The sequence below is a fragment of the Heterocephalus glaber genome, unplaced genomic scaffold (assembly GCF_053883595.1).
Source record: "Heterocephalus glaber isolate CG9 unplaced genomic scaffold, H.glaber_assembly_v1.0 deba00000896, whole genome shotgun sequence".
NCBI classification, from domain to species: domain Eukaryota; kingdom Metazoa; phylum Chordata; class Mammalia; order Rodentia; family Bathyergidae; genus Heterocephalus; species Heterocephalus glaber.
This window is the reverse complement of record NW_028258170.1, coordinates 8,723,537-8,747,622: the sequence shown is the minus strand read 5'-3', so window position 1 is coordinate 8,747,622 and position 24,086 is coordinate 8,723,537. Positions and strand designations below refer to the sequence as shown.

At 36.9% G+C, this 24,086-nt stretch overlaps 1 protein-coding gene and 1 long non-coding RNA gene across 3 annotated transcripts in view; one reads left to right on the top strand and one right to left on the bottom strand.

Annotated features, from left to right (window-relative positions):
* Window positions 1-24,086, bottom strand: part of Lama4 (laminin subunit alpha 4) — a 149,643-nt gene that overhangs the window by 20,415 nt on the left and 105,142 nt on the right. For both annotated transcript variants that reach the window (XM_087207925.1, XM_087207926.1), the window contains exons 24-31: window positions 15,984-16,115; window positions 14,200-14,342; window positions 12,067-12,205; window positions 11,485-11,622; window positions 8,687-8,820; window positions 7,734-7,898; window positions 6,737-6,890; window positions 1,292-1,479 (exon numbers count right to left, since the gene is read on the bottom strand). In XM_087207925.1, coding sequence (XP_087064051.1) covers window positions 1,292-1,479; window positions 6,737-6,890; window positions 7,734-7,898; window positions 8,687-8,820; window positions 11,485-11,622; window positions 12,067-12,205; window positions 14,200-14,342; window positions 15,984-16,115 — 1,193 coding nt within the window. The remainder of the gene's footprint in view (window positions 1-1,291; window positions 1,480-6,736; window positions 6,891-7,733; window positions 7,899-8,686; window positions 8,821-11,484; window positions 11,623-12,066; window positions 12,206-14,199; window positions 14,343-15,983; window positions 16,116-24,086) is intronic.
* On the top strand, window positions 3,647-4,927 carry LOC147828905 (uncharacterized). Its single transcript, XR_015450025.1, has 2 exons — window positions 3,647-4,086; window positions 4,748-4,927. It is a non-coding gene; the product is annotated as an uncharacterized LOC147828905 (long non-coding RNA).

Here is a 24,086-nt window from a genome sequence, read left to right as displayed (position 1 = left end):
AAAAAATAAAATGAAGCTCATTATATGTAAAATGAAACGGAGGACAATCTTTAGCTTCTTCTCAAAGTAATATGAAATAAAGAACAATAGTCATTCTAACTCTCAGTAGCATTATTTTTAACTATCTGTTAGTATTATTTGTGAATATGGGTAAGCATGGCCCATTAAAAATATAACTTTTTCTCCATTCCCTTATGCAACAGGGATAGATTGCATGTTTATGAAAAAGTATCCTCTTAGTTAAGAATCTTATTTCACTTTGCTTTGAAAAATTGGCTGAACTTAGAAAAATCTATGTTAAAGAAGCTTATCTGTGAGGAGAAAATACCACCAAGTAATAACTATTTCTTGCATAGAAATAGTATTTATATACCATCTCAGTTACTGGTTTTTTCTCCAGTAAAAATGAATTAATGGATATCAGATATTAAAAGCAAACACCTAAATGTGTGGAAATGTGTGTGTAAAAAAAGAAAACTTTGTAGAAATTTAGCTCCAAGCATGGACAAGATATATTTGTTAGATTAACTTCTAGTTTGATTAGCTCTACATTCTTGCTGAAGAATATAAAGCACTTACTCTGCCTATTGGGTAAACAGCAAATGAGAATGCATTAGAGGTTTCTTGTTGAATGCATTGCCTGTATGCATGGTTAAAAGGGGTACATAATGCCTACGTACTGATATTTGGGTGCTAAAACTACAAAAAGAACTCTATAAATAATATTAAATAACTGGAGATTCGTAAAATAGTGCGAAGAAGTGGTGGAATTTGAGATATTAGGCAGGCCAGAGACAGACAAGGGTGTTTGTACTTTGATCTTTTTTCTTAGTAACCTAGCAGTTCCAGTGCACTCCCTTTTACAATCCAAAAGCAGTTGGTATGTGGGAGGGCAGATGATGTCAGGGGCAGATGCTGAGTTATTTGAAATCTGCTCCATCTTCCTTTCTTTTTCTTTTTTTTGGTACTGGGGAATCAAACTCAGGACCTTGCACTTATAAGGCAGGCACAGTGCCACTGAGCTAAATCGTCGGCCCCTTCCTTTCTTTTTTGATCAGACATATGAACTCCTGAAATCATACTGTTTTATGCACCTCATGTTTGGGCAGAAAGTCACAGAGAATATAATTTCTTGAAAAGCATGAGTCACACACTACTTCTATAAACTCTGATGGCAAAAATAATAGGATCATGGTGACATGGGAAGGAAAGACCACAGGATAGAAGAGGACATGGCAATTGGGGGTAGAGCATGGCATGAAGTTTCTGGAAGTACAGTGTGTTACTTTACTTTTCACCAAAATCTTCTTTCAAGTATTCGAACTCCTGCCGGCTGCTGGCTGTCCCTCCGTACTGGTACGCATGCTCTATTGCTCTTGGGCTGTTGGAGAGGTGGCAGGGAGATTCTCGCGGAGCATTCCGCTCCAGGAATTTCAGGCCAACCGGGTCCCATGAAGGTGCATCTTTACTTTTCCCTCCCTATGAAGATAGGAAATATGTCAAATTAAAGGATAAGAATATACACTAGCAGCAAAAATTAATTTTTGATGTCTTCACCATTAGTAATAACAATAAAATAATAGTTATTATTTGTGCTTTTTCCATTCATGAAATTGAACCTACAGCAGTAATTGCTCTATCATTTAAAATAGGAAAGTTGGCAACAAAATAGCCCAGAGAGAATCAATCAATAAAATCCTCATATAGGAACAAGATCACTTTAGCACACATGCACACATGTTGTTATTACTTATACATGCTGGGTAAAAAGTTAAGACATTCAGCAATATCTTCAAAATACATTTTTGGTGATAGGATATGTAGCAAAATTTTGTGTGACAGAGTGAATATACAACAACTTTTAAACATTTGTGCTCTTCAAATTGCACTACTCATATTAAAATTTAGAGTTGTGAAACTATAGGCTATTATTTCATGTAATTTAGTCTTAATTTTTTTTTTTTTTTTACAAAGTTTATTTGAAAAAGTAAAAGTGAAGTACAAGAGAAACTAGTTCTGCAGAATGAGCTCGGGCCTAGTAGAAGAGGAAAAAGCAAGGTAAACGTGTGGCCTGCAGGACACAGGGCGGGGGATCGTGAGGACAGCCACAGTGGCCTAGTCTTAATTTCTGAAGCAAAATAAAAGTAAATGAAAATAAATTCAAGCATTTAATATTTATTAATGTATTCAAGAAAATATTTATTGGGTATTGGATGGGTGGAAGGGAAAGGGAAAGAAATCTGTGTTTTGTCCCCCTTCCAAGGGTGGCATGGTGGGAATATGACGGGGAGAATTGATTCCTGTTTTCTAAAGATCTAAAAATTAACTGGAGAAATAGGTGTATAAGCAGCAAATTGAAAAACAGGCCGGTGTCAGACTGAAAGGACCTGAGGTGATGTGCTGGAGACCGAGTTTTGTTTTTAGGTGATAAAGAGCCATACAGGCTTTACAAACAGGGAGGAGCCAGATCTGACCCAGTTAAAAACAGAGATTGCAGCAAAAGAAGGGATTATAAAAAGAAAATGTTCAGCAGCAGAAGACAGAATGAGAGATAGGATTAGATGTGAAAGATAACTTCTGGTTCAGGATTATTGAATGAACATACACATTTTGTTTCCCTTATCCCTAATTCCCACTGAAATGTCTGAATACACACAATCGTACAACCATAGCATAATTCCAGCACTCAGGAAGTCTGGGGCAGGGGGAATCTCAAGTTCCAGTCTCCCTTGGGAAATTGAGTGACATCTGGTCTCAAAACAAATAAATGAAATAAAGCAATACACTCAAAAAAATTAATATCCACAGCAGACCTGGAAATCTAGGAAGATTTTACTAGCAGAACAAATCAGTGTGCAATTTCTGGAAGATATAATGTATAATGAAACAGTAAAAATAAGACCCTTAATCTCATGTTTGTGGAAGACAAGACTTCCATAAAAGTCAGTGTCAGCAAAAAAATTCCAGAATTATCCTTAAAATCCAGATGGAGTGGGCAGAGGGCAGGTTTGTTAGAGGGCAGACAAACTGTAAGGCAGAACGCCCTGCACCAGAGCAGCCCCACGCTCATGGTGGTGGCTGATGGAGAAAGGGAGACAGGGCTCAAAGATGGCTCATCCTAAAGGAAAGCCCACCTTCCCGCCACCATTCTCTCTTCCCTCCCTCACATGGTTACCAGGACACAGAACCTGATTCACTCCCACAGAAGCAAGGTTTTGTCCTTGGATGGAGAAAATACAGAGTTAGCAGTAGTTTTGTGTCCACACCCTGATTTCTAAATAATTACCACAGTCTCAAGCCCCGAATAGGCAGAATATGCTGGAGTGAGGCTGCAGGGGGGCCCTTTTCCTTTAATTTGCTTTCAGAAATTTCTTATAAACCCATGCTATGTTCCAGTCACAACAGACTCTTATAGCAGGAAATAAGATCCCTGTTGTCCCACTGAAGGGCCCAGCTGGAAATGCTTTGTACTGGGCCTGGAGGGTGGGGGTGAAAGTACAGAATGGGAAGAGTTGTGAACTTTTTTTTCAACACTGGCTGCACCCTATTCTCCCTGTTGTGGGGAGAGAATCTTGCTCTTTCTCAACAAAGGCATCTATTTAGCTATGAGAAGAGTGCAATAGCGAGTGAGCCTCCAGGGGGTCCGAAAGCATGGGGCTATCTGGAGCGCAAGGGTCTCATTGACCGGCCCTCCCTCCCTCTGGCTCAGTGGAGGAATATACAGCCGAGGTGGCAGCTGGGTCTTATATGCTGCAAAAATGAAAACACTCTGGAATCTTTCTATTTGGCAACTGTTATGGCTAGTGTCTACATGTCCCCCCCAAAGCCTCACATGATCATAGGTGGAAGCTAGAGTGTGTGATGCTGGGGTTAAGGGCATGTGATTACTAAACCAGAACACTGATTGGTTTGGCACCACCCTATTCCCAGTAGTCTGGATAAAAGGGGCAGAAAGACTCTGTGAATGTTCCCTTTTTGCTTTTTCTACCATGTGGGTACCATGGACTGTTTCTCCTCTGTGATGCCCCTCTGCCATGCCTCCCTGCCTTGGAGCCAGCCAATTACAGCCTGAAACTTCTACTAACTGTGAGCTGAAGTAAACCTTTCCCCCTTTAACTCTGGGTGTTGGGCATTTTGTCTCAGCAACGGGAAAAGTAGCTAAGACAGCAATCAAATAGTATAAGTCTTTTATGGATTATGCTCTTGATGATCAAAAGGACAAGTTACAACTTAATTACTTCAATACCATACAAAAATTTAGTTTTCTATCCTAAAATGTGTGCCTGTGTGGGGATTCTTACTCAACCTCACTAAACTCTGATCTAACCAGTGTAATTTTTCTTCTCTGGGGGCCCATTAGTTGGAATCTCACTGGTTGTACCAATTTCAACTTAGCAAGATTGTTTTTTAATGTGTATCAGATAGCAGCCAAGCTGGTCGAGCTACTGAAGAAAAAAAGAACAATGTGATAAAGATATGGGGTATCTTACATAATGCAAGATAAAACAGCACAGCAGGATACCACCAGGGGCCAGGAGAAAAGGAAAACTAAAATCATGGAATTCCCTTTCTGGAGGTTTCTAATTTTGTTCAGCTTTGTTTCTTACTGTGCCTGCTTTTATTCTGCTTTCTCTGCAGGACAGCTTTTTTCATTCTTTGTAGAAAGCAGCTTTCTTTCTTTGCATGATTAACACCAAAATTCTTAGGTTTACAACTGAGGGTAGTCTCTCTGGGTTGTGTTTCCTAGGAAGAGAATCTCATAGTCCAGCTTGGTTCATGTGACCTACACTGGTCTGCTCATCTCTATCCACAGCAGGTGGAGGTCACACCTAAGACACAAGATTTACCTGGCCCTTAAAGGATCAACTCTCACAAGAAGAGACTGGTTGGCAAGACACCCCGTGTGACAATAAAGCTGGACTGGAAATTTGCGTGGTTTGAGAGCCCCCAAGGGATCAGTAAAGTGCACTCTGGGTGTGTCTGGGTGGGTCGTGGAGGCGTGGCCTTGGGTGCTATCTAGTCCCTGGGACCCTCCTCTGTGGCGCTGCTTCTCTGCTTCCTGGTTGCATGAAGCCAGCAGCTCTGCTCTACTGAGGAAAGCTGACCAATATGTTCTGTACTGATATCTACTACAGTACATAAGCGCTCATTACTACATTATAAACCAAGTGAGAAGTAGTTTTCCTATTTAAAGTTTAAACAACAAGCTATTAAAAATTTAAGTGTGGAACATAATCGGTAAAACAGGCATTCTCTAGTACCCATAGGCCAGTATAAATCAGTGTTACTATTTTGGAAAGTAATTTGCTTTGATCCAGTAATTATACCTCCTGGAATCTACCTTAGAGATTTATTCAGCGATATACTCAAAGATTCATGTTCAAGGACCTTCACCATAAAAGGAGAAAACTGGAAACAACTGGAAGTTTATTAATGGTTAAATGAATTATAATAAACACATAAAATGGAATATTAGGAAGTGACTATGAAAATAAAGAATTATAATCCAAAGCCAGAGGCTAACAGGTTTTTTTTTTTTTGGTAGCTAGCTTTCTGTGGTTTAATGTAGTTACATTAAGCTTGGTAGCTCCATTTTTCATTATGGAAAAAAACTACTAGAATAAAAGTGAAAAAGACTTAGTACTAATAGGAAGCAGAAGGCAGGACACAAACTGAAGTATCAGATAGGTGGTCAAGGTTGGTCTCTTTGAGCAGATGAAAGTTGACTGATCCCAGAAGGAGGAAAAGTTGTCTATGTAGATATTTGATGAGGGGTGGTCCAGGGAGAAGGAAAGCTTGACTAAAGACCCTAAGGTTGCGACTGCATTAGGCCTATTTTAGTGATTGTCAGGAGGCTCTGTGGGGAGAATGTGTGGGGTGAGCATGTGGAGAGATGAACTCGGAGAGAGAAGAGGCCTGGGGCTCGTAGGGCCTCTCATGAACTGTGAGGCTGTGGGCTTTCACTGAGTGCAGTGGGTGGGCCACTTTGATTAGCGGAGTGATGTTTATAAGGGCTGGGCATTGTGCTGAGAATAGACTCTCAGGGAAACAGCAACTTGTTTGGAGGCTATTACAGTAACGCCCAGAGATGATGTTGGCTTGGGCCAGGATGGGAGCCCTGCGAGCCGAGTGCACTGCTAGAACCGGAATAGGAAAGGGATGGGATGTTAGACTGAAAGAGTGAGAAAGGATCAGGGGTTTCATTGTAATAAAGGCAAATAGCATGCATGCTAAGAGTGAATGAAGGGGAAAGAAGAGTAGTCTGAGAATGGAGCTGTAGAACTAAAGATTTTGACAATGACACAGGTCTAGTTGATGTCACAGACCTATGCACGTGAGTGGTTGAATGAAAGGTCAAGGAAGGAGGAAGAAACAAGGGTAACAAACTTTAATAAATTCCATGTCTGTGACAAAAGCCTGAGATTGTGGCATGAAATCAAATGATACTAGAGAATTATAGTACTAAGCAATAAATATCGTATATACAATTTGTTAAGAAAAATTTTAATGAAAAATAATTGGAAATATGAGTAAGCATTTGATTCAAAGGGTGTCTGTGAGAACAAGAATGGGTATAACAAAGTTGATAAACTGGAGTAGCCAACACTGCATGAATCCTGCCTTTCATGCATGCACAGCTGTAAAGTGGAGTAAAATCTACAAAGCGACTATGTCTAGAATTGTGTGCTTTGGAATATGGGGGCAAGTGGGAAAGTCACACAGTATGATCTTTTACCTTTTTACTCTGATTTGGTTTGGGCCTTGAAGAATTTTTTCCTTTTTTGTGAAGGAGAAACAATGGTGAAGACTCAATGGGACACTCATAAAGAGAAGCGTGGACCTTCTCAGCATACCGCTGGAAGTCCTCCACCTCCACATCTCTGTCCAGCCTGTGTTTATAAGAAAACGAAAAATAACTTTAAAAATATTGTTCAGAATTATATGATGAAAACTAAGCCAAAGAACTTTGGCAAGTAAGGTGTGTAGGTGTGTGTGTGTGTGTGTGTGTGTGTGGATGGGTCTTTACCTGTCATCTTAACTAGATCCTTGAAATTATCATCCAAACAATTAATTAAGAACACTGTACTTGGTGCACACATCCTGAGTGATAAACATCTTTTCCCTGGTGCCTGGGACCACCTATGTGTTTCTTAGTCTATTAAATTCTTCCCTTGCTTGTTCCTGTTTTTAAGGAGTCCTTATTATCTTTGTTGGAGTCTCAGCTTAATGGCTTTTTTTTTTTTGTGGTACTGGGGATCGAACTCAGGACCTTGTGCTTGCGAGGCAGGCACGGAGCCACTGAGCTAAATTCCTGGCCCTAGCTTAATGGCTTTTTTTAAAGTCATACATTAAATTAAGAAGACTTTCTTAAACTTTGAAGAAAGATTATGGTATACCATTAATAATAGGTACAAAAATAATTACGTCTAATATTTATAGCTTGCTGTATAGCTTGTTGTGCTGTTCAAGATGCTGTCTGCATTTATTCACTTATTCCTTATAACAAGTTCACCAAACAGGTACTATTGTTATCTGCAATTTGCAGGTGAAGAAATGGAGGGTTTTTTGGTCACAGTCATACAAAAGCAAAAAACCTACACACAAACCCCAACATGTTAGTTGCACAAGCCCATATAAGCTTTTATTTATTACTCTCTAATATTATTATTTTTACTACTGGCTTGAGCTTCTTTCTCAATCACATAAATTCATTGATAATAAAAATATTATACCTGGTAAAGTAGGCGTTACTTATACAGCCAGTGAAATTGGCATACTGGGGACTGATGGGTGAGCCACCGAAGTAAAACTTCTTTTCACCTGCTTGATTCTGTTCTGCTTTCCCTTTGGTAGGATTCTTACTTCCAAGTCTGCTTTTGTCTACCACCAGTTCATATCTGCAAAAGAAAACCTCTTTATATAGCACACAGATACCATTTTACCTTGAGCTCCACTCTAGGTTGGATAAGCAGGTTTTCTCATGTAACTGAAATGGAACAGCCGGTTATCTAAGAGACAGAGGCCCAGGGTGGCTGAATATTTCCACATATGAAAAAGATCCTTCAGGTCAAGATTGGAATTTAAACTCCTAGAGCAAGAAGGCCAGATGACAAGTTATCCACATTATTTTTTTGGTGGAGAAAAATGAACATACCTCATGGTGATCACTTAAACACATTTCTGGGAGACCATTTTTCTTTACAAAGCACACTGGATGATTTTTACTCTGTTGGAAACGGAGTCTAGAAAAGGCCCACAAATGGTTGGTTTTTTTGAAAAAAATTTCCTGCATTTCTGTTAAATAACTTTAGGGTGATTTTTCTGGGGACATCTTGAAAATTAAGAGCAATTATTTTAGTGCTAAGGTCGGAATGTTGGGCCTCATGTTTTTGAGGCAAACCATGTATCACTGAGCTACATTTCCAGCCCTCCAATTTTTTTTTTTTTTTTTGGTACCGGAGATTGAACTCGGGACCTTGCGCTTGCAAGGCAGGCACCGTAACCACTGAGCTAAATCCCCGGCCCTCCAGCCCTCCAATTTTTAAAAAGAAGATAAGTCATTCTTTCTACCATTTTAAAAATATCAGAGAAGCAAGAGAATAACCAATTATTCATAATGGCATTGGACCGAATTATGGCCTACAAATGAAGGTATGAAGGGAAGAACGTAAGGCAGGAGCAGTACCTGGTAGGCGAGACAGAGGTGATGATGCAGTGGGACAGCCCGTCGTTGTACTGCTTATCTGACGACTGAACCTTGACTCCCTTTATGTCCATGACTACGGTACCGTTGTCCAGGGAGATGCAAAATGCGTCCGACTGAAATGCGAGTGGAGGGGTTCAGTAGGGAGTCCAGGGGTCCAAACGGACACAGTTTCAACATTTACTTAATAGTATCGCTTAAAGGAATGCAATGTGCAGGAAATTTGCTTGTAAATAATTTCTATGAACAACAACAACAACAAAAAGCCCGGTTTGCTTGTATTGGTGTTATTTATAAAATTATACGTTTTAATGGAAAAAGATACTCCTATATTTTGAACTGAAATTTTTTGGTGATTTTTCTCATGCTGAGAGTTGTTCCAGTCTCAATTACTTTCTACTTCGGGAATTTCTATCTATCAGTCTCATTGATGCCTTCTGAAAAGAAAATATTTGAATCTGTAGCTAGATGGAGAGGTAAGAGTTAATTTGTTTATTATTTGTATTATTTGTATTATTAAGAGGTTTATTTGTTTTGGTTCAGAGTTTGAACTTGGGACCTTGCGCTTGCGAGGCAAGGGGCAGAACCACTGAGCTAAATTCCCAGTCCATTAGGTGGGTTTTTGAGAATGCTTCATGTCTTCGTCCAGAGAGACAGAAAGGAGATTTCAAAAAGCACGAGTTGATGGCTCAAAAGCAAGACGGATTTAGCTCAGTGGTGCCGCCACCTGCCTCAAAAGCGCAAGGTACCGAGTTTGATCCCCAGTACCAAAAAGAAAAAAAAAAAAAGCATGAGTTACTTCTTTTTCTGAATTTGTTTATTGCTCATCTTAAGACATTGGCAAATGACAACTTGAGTTCTATCCAAAATGACTACTTTTTGTGGCCAGAAATGTTATTTAACTAACCTGGGTCATCTGAGGTAGATTTGTGGGCAGAAGTCCTACAAAATGCTTTGGGTTAATTCTCATAGATGCTACTGATTTAAATTAAACTGGATGTAAATTTGACAGAGAAGGGTAATAAATATGAAAAGTAAAAGCTGCGTTCAGAAATTATATTATGGGCTGGCCCACCAGTGTATATAGTGGTGATGACCTTTTCAGAGATACATCAGCTGTATCTTCCTCTACAAAGGTTTAATCTACTCTTAAAATAACATCTTTATAAGCCACAATAAAATGTTTTACAGCAAATCCGAGAACAGAGAGATATTTAAGTTTTTCTTATAAATTAAATTGCATGTATGTTCTTCACATACAGACATCCTTAATATGTGTTTTTTTGGGGGGGGCTGCCGCACGCACGTGTGCCATGGATGCTTTTGGCAGTTTGGTGATACATGCGGACCCTTTCATAAAATAATATTTATAAACATGTAAGGCAATATATTTAGGCACAGGGATGACTCCAGTTAAACTGATGTAGTTTTCAAAATACTAAGACAATACATCTGTGATATAGTAATGTGCACTTCTTTATTAAGGCATTAGTAAGATCTAGTAGAAGATGTAATAACTTCTATAATTTGGAAGTAGAAATGAGCAAAAATGACATTTTCAGATATTTGTGACAATTGTAATGTGAAATGAAATATATTTGTGTTTCTTTAAATGACAAAGTCATAGGTACTGTTAATATAACTGTGGTGTGCTGCCACCTTCATAATTGAAGAAAATGATAAATTTCAGATAGAAAAAATAAAGATCTCATTTTTTCCCATTCAAGATCACAGATTCCCTTGAATCCTGTGAGAGGTGAGCCTATGAATCCCAGGTTAAGAAATTACAAGGACTCTTCTAAATTGTAAGAACTCTTGTCCATTGTAGGAACTCTTCTATATTGTTGGTGGAAATGTAAATTAGTACAAAAATTATGGAAATTCCTCAAAAAACTAAAACTACAAATGCCATTTGACTCAGCCATTCCCCTTCTACATGTCTTCCTGAAAGGGTGAAAGGTATTATATTACAGTACATTAACATTCATGTTTATAGCCGCACAATTCATAATAGTTAAATCTTGGAGATGACCTATATGCCCATCAACAGGTGAATGGATAAAGAAAATGTGGCATTTATACACAATGGAGTGCTACTCTGCCATAAAGAAGGAGAAACAAGTCATTTATAGGAAAATGGATGCACCTTAAGACCATGATGTTAAGTGAAGTAAATCAAACACACAAGCTTAAATATCACATGGTTTTTCTAATATGAGAAACCCAAAATATAAATAAAGAGAAAAATTAAAGATAGATAATAGGGAGCATAGATATCTTTTTTCAAAGGGGAAGAGATCAAAAGATGGAGAGAGAAGGAAGGGAAGGAAGCAAAAGGAGATGAGAAAAGAATTGAGATGTGTTGTGCACATGTACCAGCTCCCCATGGGAAATATAATCATTACACAATGCAAACATATACCAATAAAACAGTAAAAATTGAAGAAAAAAGTGAAAGAAATGGAGAGAGAGGAAGATGGGTGAGGAAAGAAAGTAAAAATGATCAAGATATGATATGTGTATGTACCAATTCCCCAAAATGAATGTAATTATTATGTAGTACAAACCAATACTAATAAAAAAATAAATTAGGAATGTTGAGAAAAACAAACTCCAGATGTACAATGAATATATTTGCTAAAGAGTTTGAAATGAGTCATTTTGTTAGTGTAGGAGTGAGTCAAAATCGAAATTGGAAATCATATTTAGTATGCATAGAATTATTTTAGTAGAAAAAATGATTATCACAAGAAATTTCCTCAGGTGAAGCAAACACTTACCCCTGAAGCATAATAAAATAGTAACCCGTTTGGCTGTAATGTTCGGAAATTAAAGCCTCCTTCGAAGCCATCAAAGAAAGATATTTTCTGGGTTGAAGCAATGAAACTCTGTCCATTGAAATATGCTCTACGAGATATCTGTGTGATAAAAAGTCAATATAGTGGTTTTGATAATTAACAAATGTTTATAATGTCGATTTCTCATACACAAAGGGCCTTAGTTTCTATGTAAATAGTTTATGTTTTGACTTCTGCTCTATGCTGGAATTCAGGCATGTCCAGCCTTCCTTCAGTATTTTTCTAACACACGTGGTTTTAGCTTCTCCACTCCCTCCACCCCGAGTGACTGATGGTGCTCATCTGCCTCTCAGGCTCTGATGGCCCACCTGAGGCAAACTGAGGCAATGGCACAAGTCACGGAGCAGCCCCACAGCCCTTTCTTGCTTAATGATTCTTCTTTCTGCTGGTGGCAGAAAGGAACCCAAGATGCACCAAGGATTATAGAAAAGCTGAAAGGGGCTTTTCCAGCTTTTGAGAGCTTTATGTCTACTTATTTGAAAGCTTTTGATGAATGATACTTACAAGAGAGTCTTCTGGGCACCCATAGCCAACTCCTAAGGTTTCTTTCTGCTCTAGTAAATTGAAATCTTTCTTTTGGAACTGGAAACCCTTCATACACCCTCTGAAGTTGATATCTAAGGGAAGGTATCCTCTAAGAGTCCTGGAAAAGAAAATCAGTCTCCACTGAGAAAGTCATAACGATTGTGATGATGATTTTTAGTCTGCATACGAAAGCTTTGGGATCTGAGTTTATTTGTAGTAGTTTTACAATCATTCATATTCATATTCTCATGCTTCTTTGATAAGAAAACAGCAATGCCTAGTCTTTTCCTACAGAAGAGTTTTGTTCTGACTCAAGACAACTTATTACTTCTTCATAATTTCAAAAATCTTTTAACTTTTATTATTGCATTTATCATTATAACAATTCGGTGAGAAAGATGGAGATGCTATTATTTCCCTTTCATAGGTGATTATTATTTTGAGCCATAAGAAACTGATATATTGTAGGTCAATAATATCAATATAGGAATTAGAAAATAAATTATTGTCTCATGTAACCAGTAGTGAGTTAGGATTTGAACTCAGGTCTTTGAACTTTAACTAATCCACTTGGCCTTATGTGCAGAGCACACTGTTATTAACTAGGACTGGAGGAATCACTAGTAAAAGTTGGGCTGCTGGATTAATAGAAAAGTAAGAAATTCTTTATCCTTAACAGGAGTGATGGCATTCTGCTCAGTACTGTAATGGTTGTATTCATTATGCTTGGTACCTGGGAGATGCCCAAGAACATGTAACTGGATATTAAATGAATATGAAATTGGTTTTGGCCAAATGTGTTTTAGATGAACAGTGGCCAAACTAACAGTTCTGCCATGTTCTGCTCTGTCAGATCAACCGTGAAGGACTGTGGTCACTGATAGACTGGAGTGCGTCTAATAAGCAAACATAATGGCTGACATCCCACGTGAGATGGCAGAAGGATGGCAGAGGGTGTTAGTTTGGAAAGGAAGTATAGGGAGCCTTTAAAAAATATAAAGCATTTCACATGGGAGGAGGGTGGCATTGGCTTTGAATCAAGAGAGTAAGACTTTGTAATGAATAAAGTAGTTAAAATTAAATTTTTTTTGTCTTGTAAGGCAATCATACCTACATTATTAAATGTATTCAAAGGATGTGAGGGCTACTGGAGAGGGGTATTTTGTAGTGGATGAGGTAGGGCTCTAACAGCAATTTTAAACTTGTTTGGACAGTAGAATTCCCTGACGTGGGGAGTTTTTTCCTTTTTTATATTGAGACCTTAATACAGAATAGAATATCTGGAGGGTGGTCATGGACAACGGTATTTGTAAGAGCTCTCCAGACTATTCTAATGAGAACCACTGCACTAGATTATCTTAAAGTTGCCTCTCAGTTGGTTTGTTTATTTAATTATTTATTGCATATTTGTAATACAGAATGATGATGAGGAATTGCTATATGGTATAACATATCTTAATTATTTCAATTGGTTTAATGCTCTCTTCCTTTATTCTACCCTCTCTGATGTCCCTTTCCATCTCCAAGAATCTGCCTTCTAGTTTCCTATCATTTATTTATATTTTAGATTTCTGATATTAGAAAAAATGTGATATTTAACCATGCCTCTAAGACCCTTAAAGGGTCTCTGATTCTATGAATTGACTACAATAAGACAGCTGAAGTTTTGAATACACCAGAATAATATTTCATTGTGCATAATCCACAACTACCTGCATAACCTCAAAAATCTCTATACCCTCCAATGCTAGTGGAACTTCAAAATAAGTTTAAATTAATACTAAAACAAAAGTAAAGGTACGCAATGCTGTTTTGTCTTCACTCAGTACAGGTTTGCTCTTTTTCTAATTGAAGAGAAGTATTGCAACAGACTATGTTCTAAGAGTAAAGCAGCAACTAAAGAAAACTGTAAATTGCATCTAAGAAATGCTAATTGATGGAGGCCATGAGACTGGCTTCAGAGGGCCGGAGCCACAGGCCTGTGTGTGCCTGTGCCTCTGCACATGACTCCAAGCAGCAACAGGGTTGCTCCGACCCGCTGCTGAGATCTCTCAGCTACTGAGTACACAACAGTGTGTCACTGGGAACAGCCGTTTAATAAAAACGCCTCACCTGGATTGCAAGATTTCTGGGGGTGCTCCTCCAATATAGATATCTGTAAAAGGTATTTTCATCTTTTCATTATCCATGCTCTTGACATGTCTTCTGTCAACTACCAAAATCATTTTCTTGTCATTGTGGTAAATGATTGAGATCTGGGAGAAAGGATACATAGAAAGTCTTGATCAACTATTTAGTAGTTAACTTTCTGAAGTCTTCTATGTATTTTAATTATTCTGATGTTCCATCTCCTTGTGCTTTATTTTTCACAAAATGAACAATGAATTTTCCTTTCTTATTACTAGACATGAAAATTCTTGTTTTTACACACAGGAGTTCACATTTCCTGGGGAAAGATGCTTATCTGGAGAAGCAGCAGACCCAAGCAAAATTTTGCCCTGAGACCCATTATTTTCTCCCACTCTTCTAAGGGGATTTGAGAAAAACTATAAGAAGGTGCCATTTTCTTCCTTTAAAACAGCTTGAGGTATAATTGATATGCAAATATATGTACATATTTAATGGATATCATTTGATGAGTTTGGATATAAGCAAACACCCATCATATGATCACCACAATCAAGGTAAGAGATATATAAACACTTCCCAAAGTTTCCTTGTGTACTGTATATTGTATGTGTGTATATGTGTGCATGTGTTAAGCATGCTAAATACGAACTTTACACTCTTAGGAAATATTTGAGGTGCTGGGGATAAAACCAGGGTCTCACACATGCAAGACAAGTACTTGTTCTACCACTAAGCTACACCCCAGCAACAAATTTTGAATTACTGTTAACTATAGGCACTATGCTATTCATCAAATCTCTAGAACTTATTTTTCTAGCATAATTAAAGTTTTATACCCTTGAACACCAACTGTTCATTTTTCCTAAACTCTAAACCCTAGCAACCACTATTGTATGGTTAAGCAGGCTCCTTCTGGATTCCAGATTGCAGACACCAGGTGCCGTTTTTTGGTGACATGGTGAACAACTCCAATGGATCTGTTAGAGAAATAGTTAAAGGCTTCCTTTCCTGTAATCTATCCTCAAGAAGGCTATGGACTTTGACCTAAAAAGGGCAATATAGCTTTCTACTTCCTACATTTTGGTTCGATTTAAAAGATATTAAACCTTTTACATGTTTCTTTAAATTGTATACACAAAATAGTTGTTAATGAAAATACATGAGGAATATTTTCAGCAGACTGCAGATCTCATTGAAGACTAAAAAGTATCCTTCTTGAGCTGTCTTCATAAGCAATACTAGTGTTTTCTAAATTCTATATAACCGGTTAAAGGAAATTCTGTGTTTACTTCTATCTACTTTTCAATTTAGAGTGTTTCAAAGAATAAGTGAATAAATGGCTTTGTATTTACATTCTAACATGTTCAAAATGTATTAGGTTCTGTAAGAGTTCTATTGTAATCCAGATATTTAAGATTAACAGTAGTTTTTTGGCCAATTAAGTAATTCTTAGGAATTGTCCAGTGAATCTTTTTTTTGGTACTGGGGATCGAACTCAGGACCTCGTGCTTGCGAGACAGATGGCAGAACCACTGACCTAAATCCCTGGGCCTCCAGTGAATCTTTTAGTAGAAATTTCAATAGGACAGAACCATCCACTCTTTTTTAAGCAAATATTTTCCTGGGGTTGAGCAGGTGAGGATCTTTCAGTTGTTCTTTAGAAGTGAAAGTATCTAGTACTATTACATCTATCTAATTTGAACACTTGTTTAGATCAATAGATCTAACTACAAAATCTCAAGCTTCCCAGACTATAATAATTGTACCTCATGATATTTTGCATCATTAATTTGGGCTTTCTTCATTGTGTCTTCAAGATGCACAGGGCCATTGCTGAATCCAAAGTCATAGAGCACATGCAGGTAACCACTGCGCATTTCCAGGCTGAAAAACATGCTCTGTAGAGAGAAAGAAGTTTTAACATAGGAGTTGCTATTGTAAAAGTAGAGCAGAGTTACATTTAACTCAGTTTGAGAAATCACCTTCTATTCCTTTCACTGAAATTATTTCAAGACTTAAGAAAGTCTCCTGAAATTCTTATTATGAAGTAAAAATGATAATTACTTTCATATTAGCAGTTATTTTTCATACTAATATACTAAAATGTTTAACACAGAGAAGCTGCAATAATTTATAATAGAAGTAAAGAAAAGGGCAAGAAGCCACTCTGAGCCTTTCTAGTGTGGAATTCCAAGTGTACCAAGTGAATCCTGTGCAAGTCTGAAAAAAACAATAAAATGAAGGTTTACTTACATACATTTGAAAATATTTACCTTCTTTTGTTTTTATTCTACTTTATAAATTGATGGATGAAGTTTTAAGTCTACTTTATTGACCTTTTAAAATTCTTCAAAACAGAGCAGAATACACCATGTTTATTTAACTGGTTGGTCTTTAGGCAACTTTGAAAACTCTAACAGGCCAAAAGATTCAATTGCCTTCATTTTAAAATAAAAATTGATAATATTGAAAAATAATTACAAGGTATGCTGAAAATAATCTTCCCTTAAGTAGCAACAAATATGGATATAAGACAAAAAGATCATTTCTTTATTAAAGAAGGTCATTTCTGTATTATTTTGAGTCACTGGATTTATGTAAACAAATATAAAGTTATTATGCACTTGGGCCACATGGTATTTGAAAACCAAATTATGTAATGCTTGCAGAGAACCATAATATTGATTATGTCCAAAGCACACTGGGAAGAGTTAACCCCACAACTGGCTTGTTTATAGAAGTGAGTCTGGCTGAAGCCTACATGCCGAGGTCAGAGTAACTTGCACCCAAATTCCATTTCCACAACTAAAACCTTCTTACTAGGGGGACAATATTTTAATTACAACCATATATTTTGTCCATTCTGTTCCTAATTTGAGAATGTCCTGTCCTTATGAGCCTTGCTTACATTAATTTCCACAGAAACTGCACACCTGCACATCCTCTCATGTACTCCTGCCTTTGCACATAGCTTACCTTTACCCCAATTGATTACCAATAAAAATGAGTGGCTTGGACTGTCCAGTGCCTTTGTAGGTTGCACTGGCATTGGTCATTCTGGCACCCCGCTTTCTCTCCTAGTTGTGTCTTTAAGTTTTATTTCTCAGGCCTGAGTCGTATTCTGGGCAGGATATTGGGACCTAACTGCAAGGATCTCCAGTAAATGCTCAAGTAATTTACTGGTCAGATTTGTTTATTTCAGAAGATGGTTTATGAACACAAGAATTTAACGAATTTGAAAATAAAGTATTGGAGCTGGTCCCAGCACCCAGAAGGAAGCTCCCCTGCTGCCATCCCACGTTTCTAGGACAGAGAAGGTGAGCTGGTCCCAGCACCTGGAAGGAAGGTCCCCTGCTGCCATCCCACCCTCCTGGGGCAGAGAAGGTGAGCTGTGCGGGCGCCAGAAGCACACACACACCCCTGCTGTGGAAATGAGAAGACATGTAAACAAGCCTCAAAAACAGACTTCCAGATCACCTAAAGCAACCCCAAAGGGAAATGAGATGGAACAACCTGATACTCAACCACCTGGACTCTCTGAACTGGAACAAAAGAGGATCTGGGAAAAATGAAATCAGAAATAATTACTCAGATAACAGCAAAGGTTGTGCTCATGGTGCAAGACATGATTAATAAATCTAGAGAGGATACAGATAAAAAAAATAGAGGATCTGAGGAACATGATGGAATCCTAACATAGGAAACAAATGGAATCCATAAAACAGATGCAAACAGATTTCCAGGAGATAAAAAACTCCATCGAAAGTCTGCGCAGCAGAATGAACCAATGTGAAGATAGAATTTCAGATACAGAACATAAGATTGCAATTAGTGATGAGGAAAGGAAAAATTGCTTTAAAATTGTAAGGGAACACGAGAAATCAATCCAGCAGCTGCTAGATGATGCAAAGAAGAATAACATAAGACTGATTGGAGTCAATGAAGAAAGAGAGTGCAGATGACATAAAAAAACTTCACAGAAATGATGGCAGAAAACTTCCCAAGCAGGGGAAAAGAACTTGACATACAGATAAGTGAGGCATATAGGACTCTAGCTAGCCTTGATCAAAAAAAAAATCTACACATAGGCATATAATAGTTAGGATTCCAGAAATCCAACAGAAGAACAAAATTCTACAAGCAGTGAGAGAAAAGAAACAAATCACATACAAAGGAAAGCCCATCAGAATCACAGCAGACTTCTCAATGCAAACCCTCAAGGCAAGAAGAGCTTGGAGTGATGTATTTCAAGCCCTAAAGGAAAACAGTCTCCAACCCAGATTGATGTACCCTGCAAAACTATCTTTCAAAATTGATGGAGAAATAAGATTCTTTCATGATAAAGAGCACCTCAGGAACTTCATGAATACCAAACTGGCACTCCAAAAAATTTTAGACAATATCCTAGGAAAAGACAATGAGGATCACAACCCCAGGAAACCCAGCAGAATGAATCTATTGGGCGTGACAAATTAATCACAAAGGGGGAGAATCCAACAAAAAGAAAAAGTCATGACAAGGCTTTGAAAACTTTGAACTTCATCTCCCTAATGAGTGTATAATTCAATCTTGTTATTGTACTGATTAGTATTCTTCTGATTTTACAGTTGCACATCTTTCCTTGTGCTACACTGGCTATTTATCATCTTCTTATGTCTACTTTTTAATTGGGTTGTCTATTAATGAGCTGTAAGAGTTCTTTATATATTCCGGTCATAGGTTATATGCATTGTAAATATGGTCTATTTAAGGACTACTTTTCATTTTAATGATGTCATTTAAAGTTCTAAATTTTGATGGAATCTCATTTATCAATTTTTTCTTTTATACATCATGTTTTTTGTTTCCTAGGTAGTTCTTGCCTACCCTGAATTCATAAACATTTTCCCTTATGATTTATTCTTAAAGTTTTATACTTTTAGGCTTTCACATTTAGGTTCACAGATCCCTTCAAGTTATTTTCATGTATGGAAATAAAGGGTTGAAGTTAATTTTTTATATACAGATACCAGGTATTCTAGTGCCATTTGCTGAAAACACTGTCTCTTCCTCAGCTCTTGAACTGAGTTTATATTCGATAAAATGCTAATGTTAAATAATCTTTCAAAACTCAGTGGACCATATATGTGTGGTTCTATTTCTAGATTCTGTTTTATTCCAATGATCTATATGTCTTTCCTTACACCAACACTGCCTTGATTACTGTAGCTTTAGAAGATGTCTTAAAATTAGGTACTAAAGGTCTTCCAACACAGTTTTTTTTTTTTTTAACTTTTCTAGGTCCTTTGTACTCCTACATAACTTTTAAATTTCAATATCCAATTCTTCATTTATAGCACTTATACACAGACCTGAATTTTTTTTATATACTTTGTGTTTTCTAATCCTGCTAAATTCAAATACAAGTTCTAGGGGCTCCTAGAAATTTCTTACTATTTTCTCTGTAGATGATCATTTCATCTACATAGAAAGATTTTGCTTCTACCTTGCCAATCCTATCCTAATTGTGTCATTTTATTGCCAGACTATTTTGGTAGGGCTTAGGTTTCAAAGTTTAATGGACAGATAAAGAGTAAGCATATCTGCCCTTGTTCCCCACCTTAAGGAGAAAGCATTGTATCTTCTCCATTCATATAAGGCGTTCTCACTGGAAGTATGGAGTATATGTCTTTAATCTGTTGAGAAGGTTCTGTTCTACTTCTAGTCTTCTGATAGCTTTTACCATGAACAGCTGTATAATTTAGTCCAATACTTTTTCTCCAACTAGTGACAGGATCATATGGCTTTTGCCTTTCCTCTGCTAAAATGATGACTTTTGGGGGTGGATCTTCCAGTGCTGAACCAACACTGCCATCCCTATAACAAAACCACTTTCTACATACTGCCAGATCTGACTTCTAATAGTTTGTTTTCTTAAACAAATTTCTATCTATGGTCATACTTTTTTCTTCTATTTTCTTTATCCAGTTTTAGGATTCGCACAATGTTGATTTCCTAAAATGAGGGGAGAAGTGTTCCTTCTTTTTTCTGCTTTAATTGTTTGATATAATTTATCAGTTAAAATGTATATGAGCCTGCTGTTGTCATACAGGTAGTTTTTCAAGCTAGGAATATACTTTCTTTAATAGGTGCTATTCAACTTTTATATTTCCTCCACAGTTAGCTTCATTAATTTGTCTTCCAAGGTACTTCTTAGAAGTTGTCAAATTTATTTCAAAACAGATTTTTGTAATATGCTTCCTATATCCTTTTAAATTCTGTAAAATCTGTGGTAATGTCTCTTAGATCTTGATATGGTAATTTTAAAAATGTATAATTGATATTGTGTAATAGGAAGAAAAGGTTTAAAGGAGCAGGGGAAGTGGGAGGGGTAGGGGAAAGGAATAAAAGGGAAAAGAAAAATATGAGAAAAGGACAAAATGGAAACAAAGTCTTTGCAAATAGGGAAGGGTGGAGTGGTTGAAGGGAGGGCAGGGGAATGGGGAAAAAAATAAGAACCAACATACTCATGTAATGGTACAAGATCCCAATGACGAATGTAACTGTATTTTATACCTAAACTGTACCAATAAACTTAATGGGAAAAAAAAGAAAATAAAGTATTACGATAAAGTCCCCATTCTACACCAAGTGATTTCCTGAGTGGAATTTGTGTATTTTTAGAAATGTAGAAGAAAACAGTCCACTGGGTTTTAGGAATGATTTCAACTTTGATATATATTCATTTTAAAAATTGAAAATACAGAATGAAACTAATCTTTGGTATGTAATACATACATTATTGATCCTGGACCTTTTTAATAATTGTTTAGTTAGATTTTCACCTAATTCAAGGGTTCAAGGTGACCCCTTGTCCCATTCTTACTTTTAGCTTATTTTAATTTATCACAGCTTATCTGGTCCTACTTGCATGGATTTCTGGGTGATATGATTTAAATTAAAAAAATATTTACAGTCATTTTGAACTGAGGTGTAGAATGAGGTGAAAATATTTTGTGATATATTAAAGTTTGTTTTTACTTTCTACAAATTACTAAAAAAAACTGTCAAATTTAAAGCTAGTTATACATTTTTCATTCATGAATTATATTTACTTTAATTGTAGTTACAAATGCCTTTCAGTGATATTAAACCTTGTTATTTGAAATAATAAACACACATTTGGTCTGTCACATCAAGGTAAGGGAATTATTATGACAATGGATGAAAACTCCAATTTTTCTTTCTAAACTAGAAATTCAGTTTTGATGGCATAGCACACATTTTCTCTTTTTTGAAGAAAGCCATACTGTGGAGAGATATTTTCAAAAGAGATGACTGGGAATATTTTTGTTAAGTGATTTTGTTAATAAAGCGATGTGTGCTAGCTACAAAAATTCATATATTAAAAATTCACTATCAGCTACTGTGATAAAAACAGCATGGTACTGGCAAAGAAACAGACCTGAGGACCAGTGGAACAGATTAGAAGATGCAGAAACAACGCCAGACACACTCAGCCACCTCATCTTCGATAAAGGAGCCAAACACCCTCACTGGAGGAAAGATAGCCTCTTTAATAAATGGTTCTGGAAAAATTGGGCTTCACCTTGCCAAAGATTACAACTAGACCTATATCTCTCACCATGCACTAAACTAAAATCGAAATGGATTAAAGATCTAAATATTAAAATAGAAACTCTGAACCAGTTGGAACAGAGGTTAGGTAGAACCCTTGAAGACATCGGTGTAGGAAAAGATTTTATAACAAAACCTCAGTTGCCCGTGAACTAACACAATCAGTAAGTGGGATCTCTTCTTATTAAAAGGCTTCTGCACAGCAAGAGAAACCACCAGCAGTGTGAAGAGACAACCCACAATGTGGGAAAAAATCTTCACCTGCTCCTCCTCAGACAAAGGTCTACTATCTCGAATCTATAAAGAACTTAAAAAGATCAGACCTCCCAAATTTAAAGACCCAATCTGAAAATGGACATCTGAAATGAACAGACATTTCTCAGACAAAGAAGTAGAAATAGCAAATAAATACATGAAAACATGTTCAACATCTCTGGTCATTCGAGAGATGCAAATGAAAACAACGTTGAGATTCCACTTCACTCCAGAAAGAATGGCTGCTATCATGAAATCAACCAATAAGAAATGCTGGCGGGGCTGTGGGGAAAGAGGAACCCTGCTCCACTGCTGGTGAGAGTGTAGACTGGTGCAAGCACTGTGGAAATCAGTATGGAGATACCTCAAAGAACTAGGACTGGAAGTCCCATTTGACCCCGCTAGTCCACTGGTGGGGATCTTCCCCAAAGAATTAAAAGAATCATACCACAGTGATATATGTGCACCCATGTTCATAGCAGCACAGTTTGTGATATCTAAAACTTGGAAACAGCCCAAATGGCCATCAACTGGAGACTGGATAAAGAAAATGTGTTTTTTAAATAAAATGGAGTACTACTCAGCCATAAAAAATGAGAAATTAGAGACATTTATAGCTAAGTGGATGCACATTGAGGTGATACTCTTAAGTGAAATAAATAGGACACACATGTGTAAATACTGAATAGTTTCTCTGGTGTGAGAAACTGAAAGTGTAAATAAGGACTAAAATGTATAATAGGTAATGTGAAATAGGAAGAAAAGCGACAAAGGGGAAGGAAGTTGGAGGGGTAGGGGAAAGGAAAGAAGGGAATGGAATTAATATGAGAAGATGGAAAAATAGGGACAAAATCTTTGTAAATAGGGAGGAATGGAGGGGTTGAAGGGAGGGCTGGGCAAGGGTGAAAAATAAGAACCAAGAGAGATTATGTAAAGGTGCAAATTTCCAATGATGAATGTCATTATATTGTATACCTAAAATGTACCAATGATTAGAATGAATAATCGATAATGCAAAATAGGAAGAAATGGTCCAAAGAGGTAGGGGTAGTGGGAGGGGCAGGGGAAAGGAAAGAAGGGAAAGGAAAAATGATGAGTAATGGAAAAAATGGAAATAAAGTCTCTGTAAATACGGAAGGGTGGAGGGTGTGAAGGGAGGGCTAGGAATGGGGAAAAAATAAGAACCAAGATGCATCATGTAAAGGTACAAGTTCCCAATGAGAAATGTAATTGTGTTGTATACCTAAAATGTACCAATAAAAGAATTTAAGAAAAAAAATTAATAAATAAACTCAGAAATGTCAACAAAAAAAATTCACTATTAAAAATTCATGGGATGATATTTCTAATCTGTTTTAAAAGCCTTCAAATGAAGATTTTCAATGGCTTTGAACTCTTTCATTAAACTTTACAAGATGAGGGCCGGGGATTTAGCTCAGTGGTTTCGCCGCCTCCTGCACAAGCGCAAGGACCCAAGTTCGATCCCCGGTACCAAAAACAAAAAAACAAAACAAAACAAAAAAATTTTACAAGATGATACAATATCTGATTTGCTTGCATGAAGTAACATCAGAAAAAAGAAAACATACCAGTCAAATTTCAAAGATCACCTTTGCCAACTATGCATGAGATGTCTATGACTTAGTAGACACAGCTAGTGATACTGTTTTACACTTTTTACTTTTGTGAGGTATCTATCCAGTTATGACACCCAATAAAACTTAGTATTGAAATAAAACTGAATTTAGAACAAGACTTTTGACTCACTATATCACAAAATGTTTAACAAGATTTAAAAAAAGTATAGTACAAGTATATTATTATTACTATTGCTATTAAAACAATTTTTAGTGAAAGCAAATGTGTTTCTGAATATTAATAAATAAAATTATTTTAGTTTGAATATTTTATTTTTATAAATTTTGTTTTAAAAGTGTTACTACTTTTGACTGTTTCATAAACTACTTATATCTGGTACATCATTATAGCTCTATACA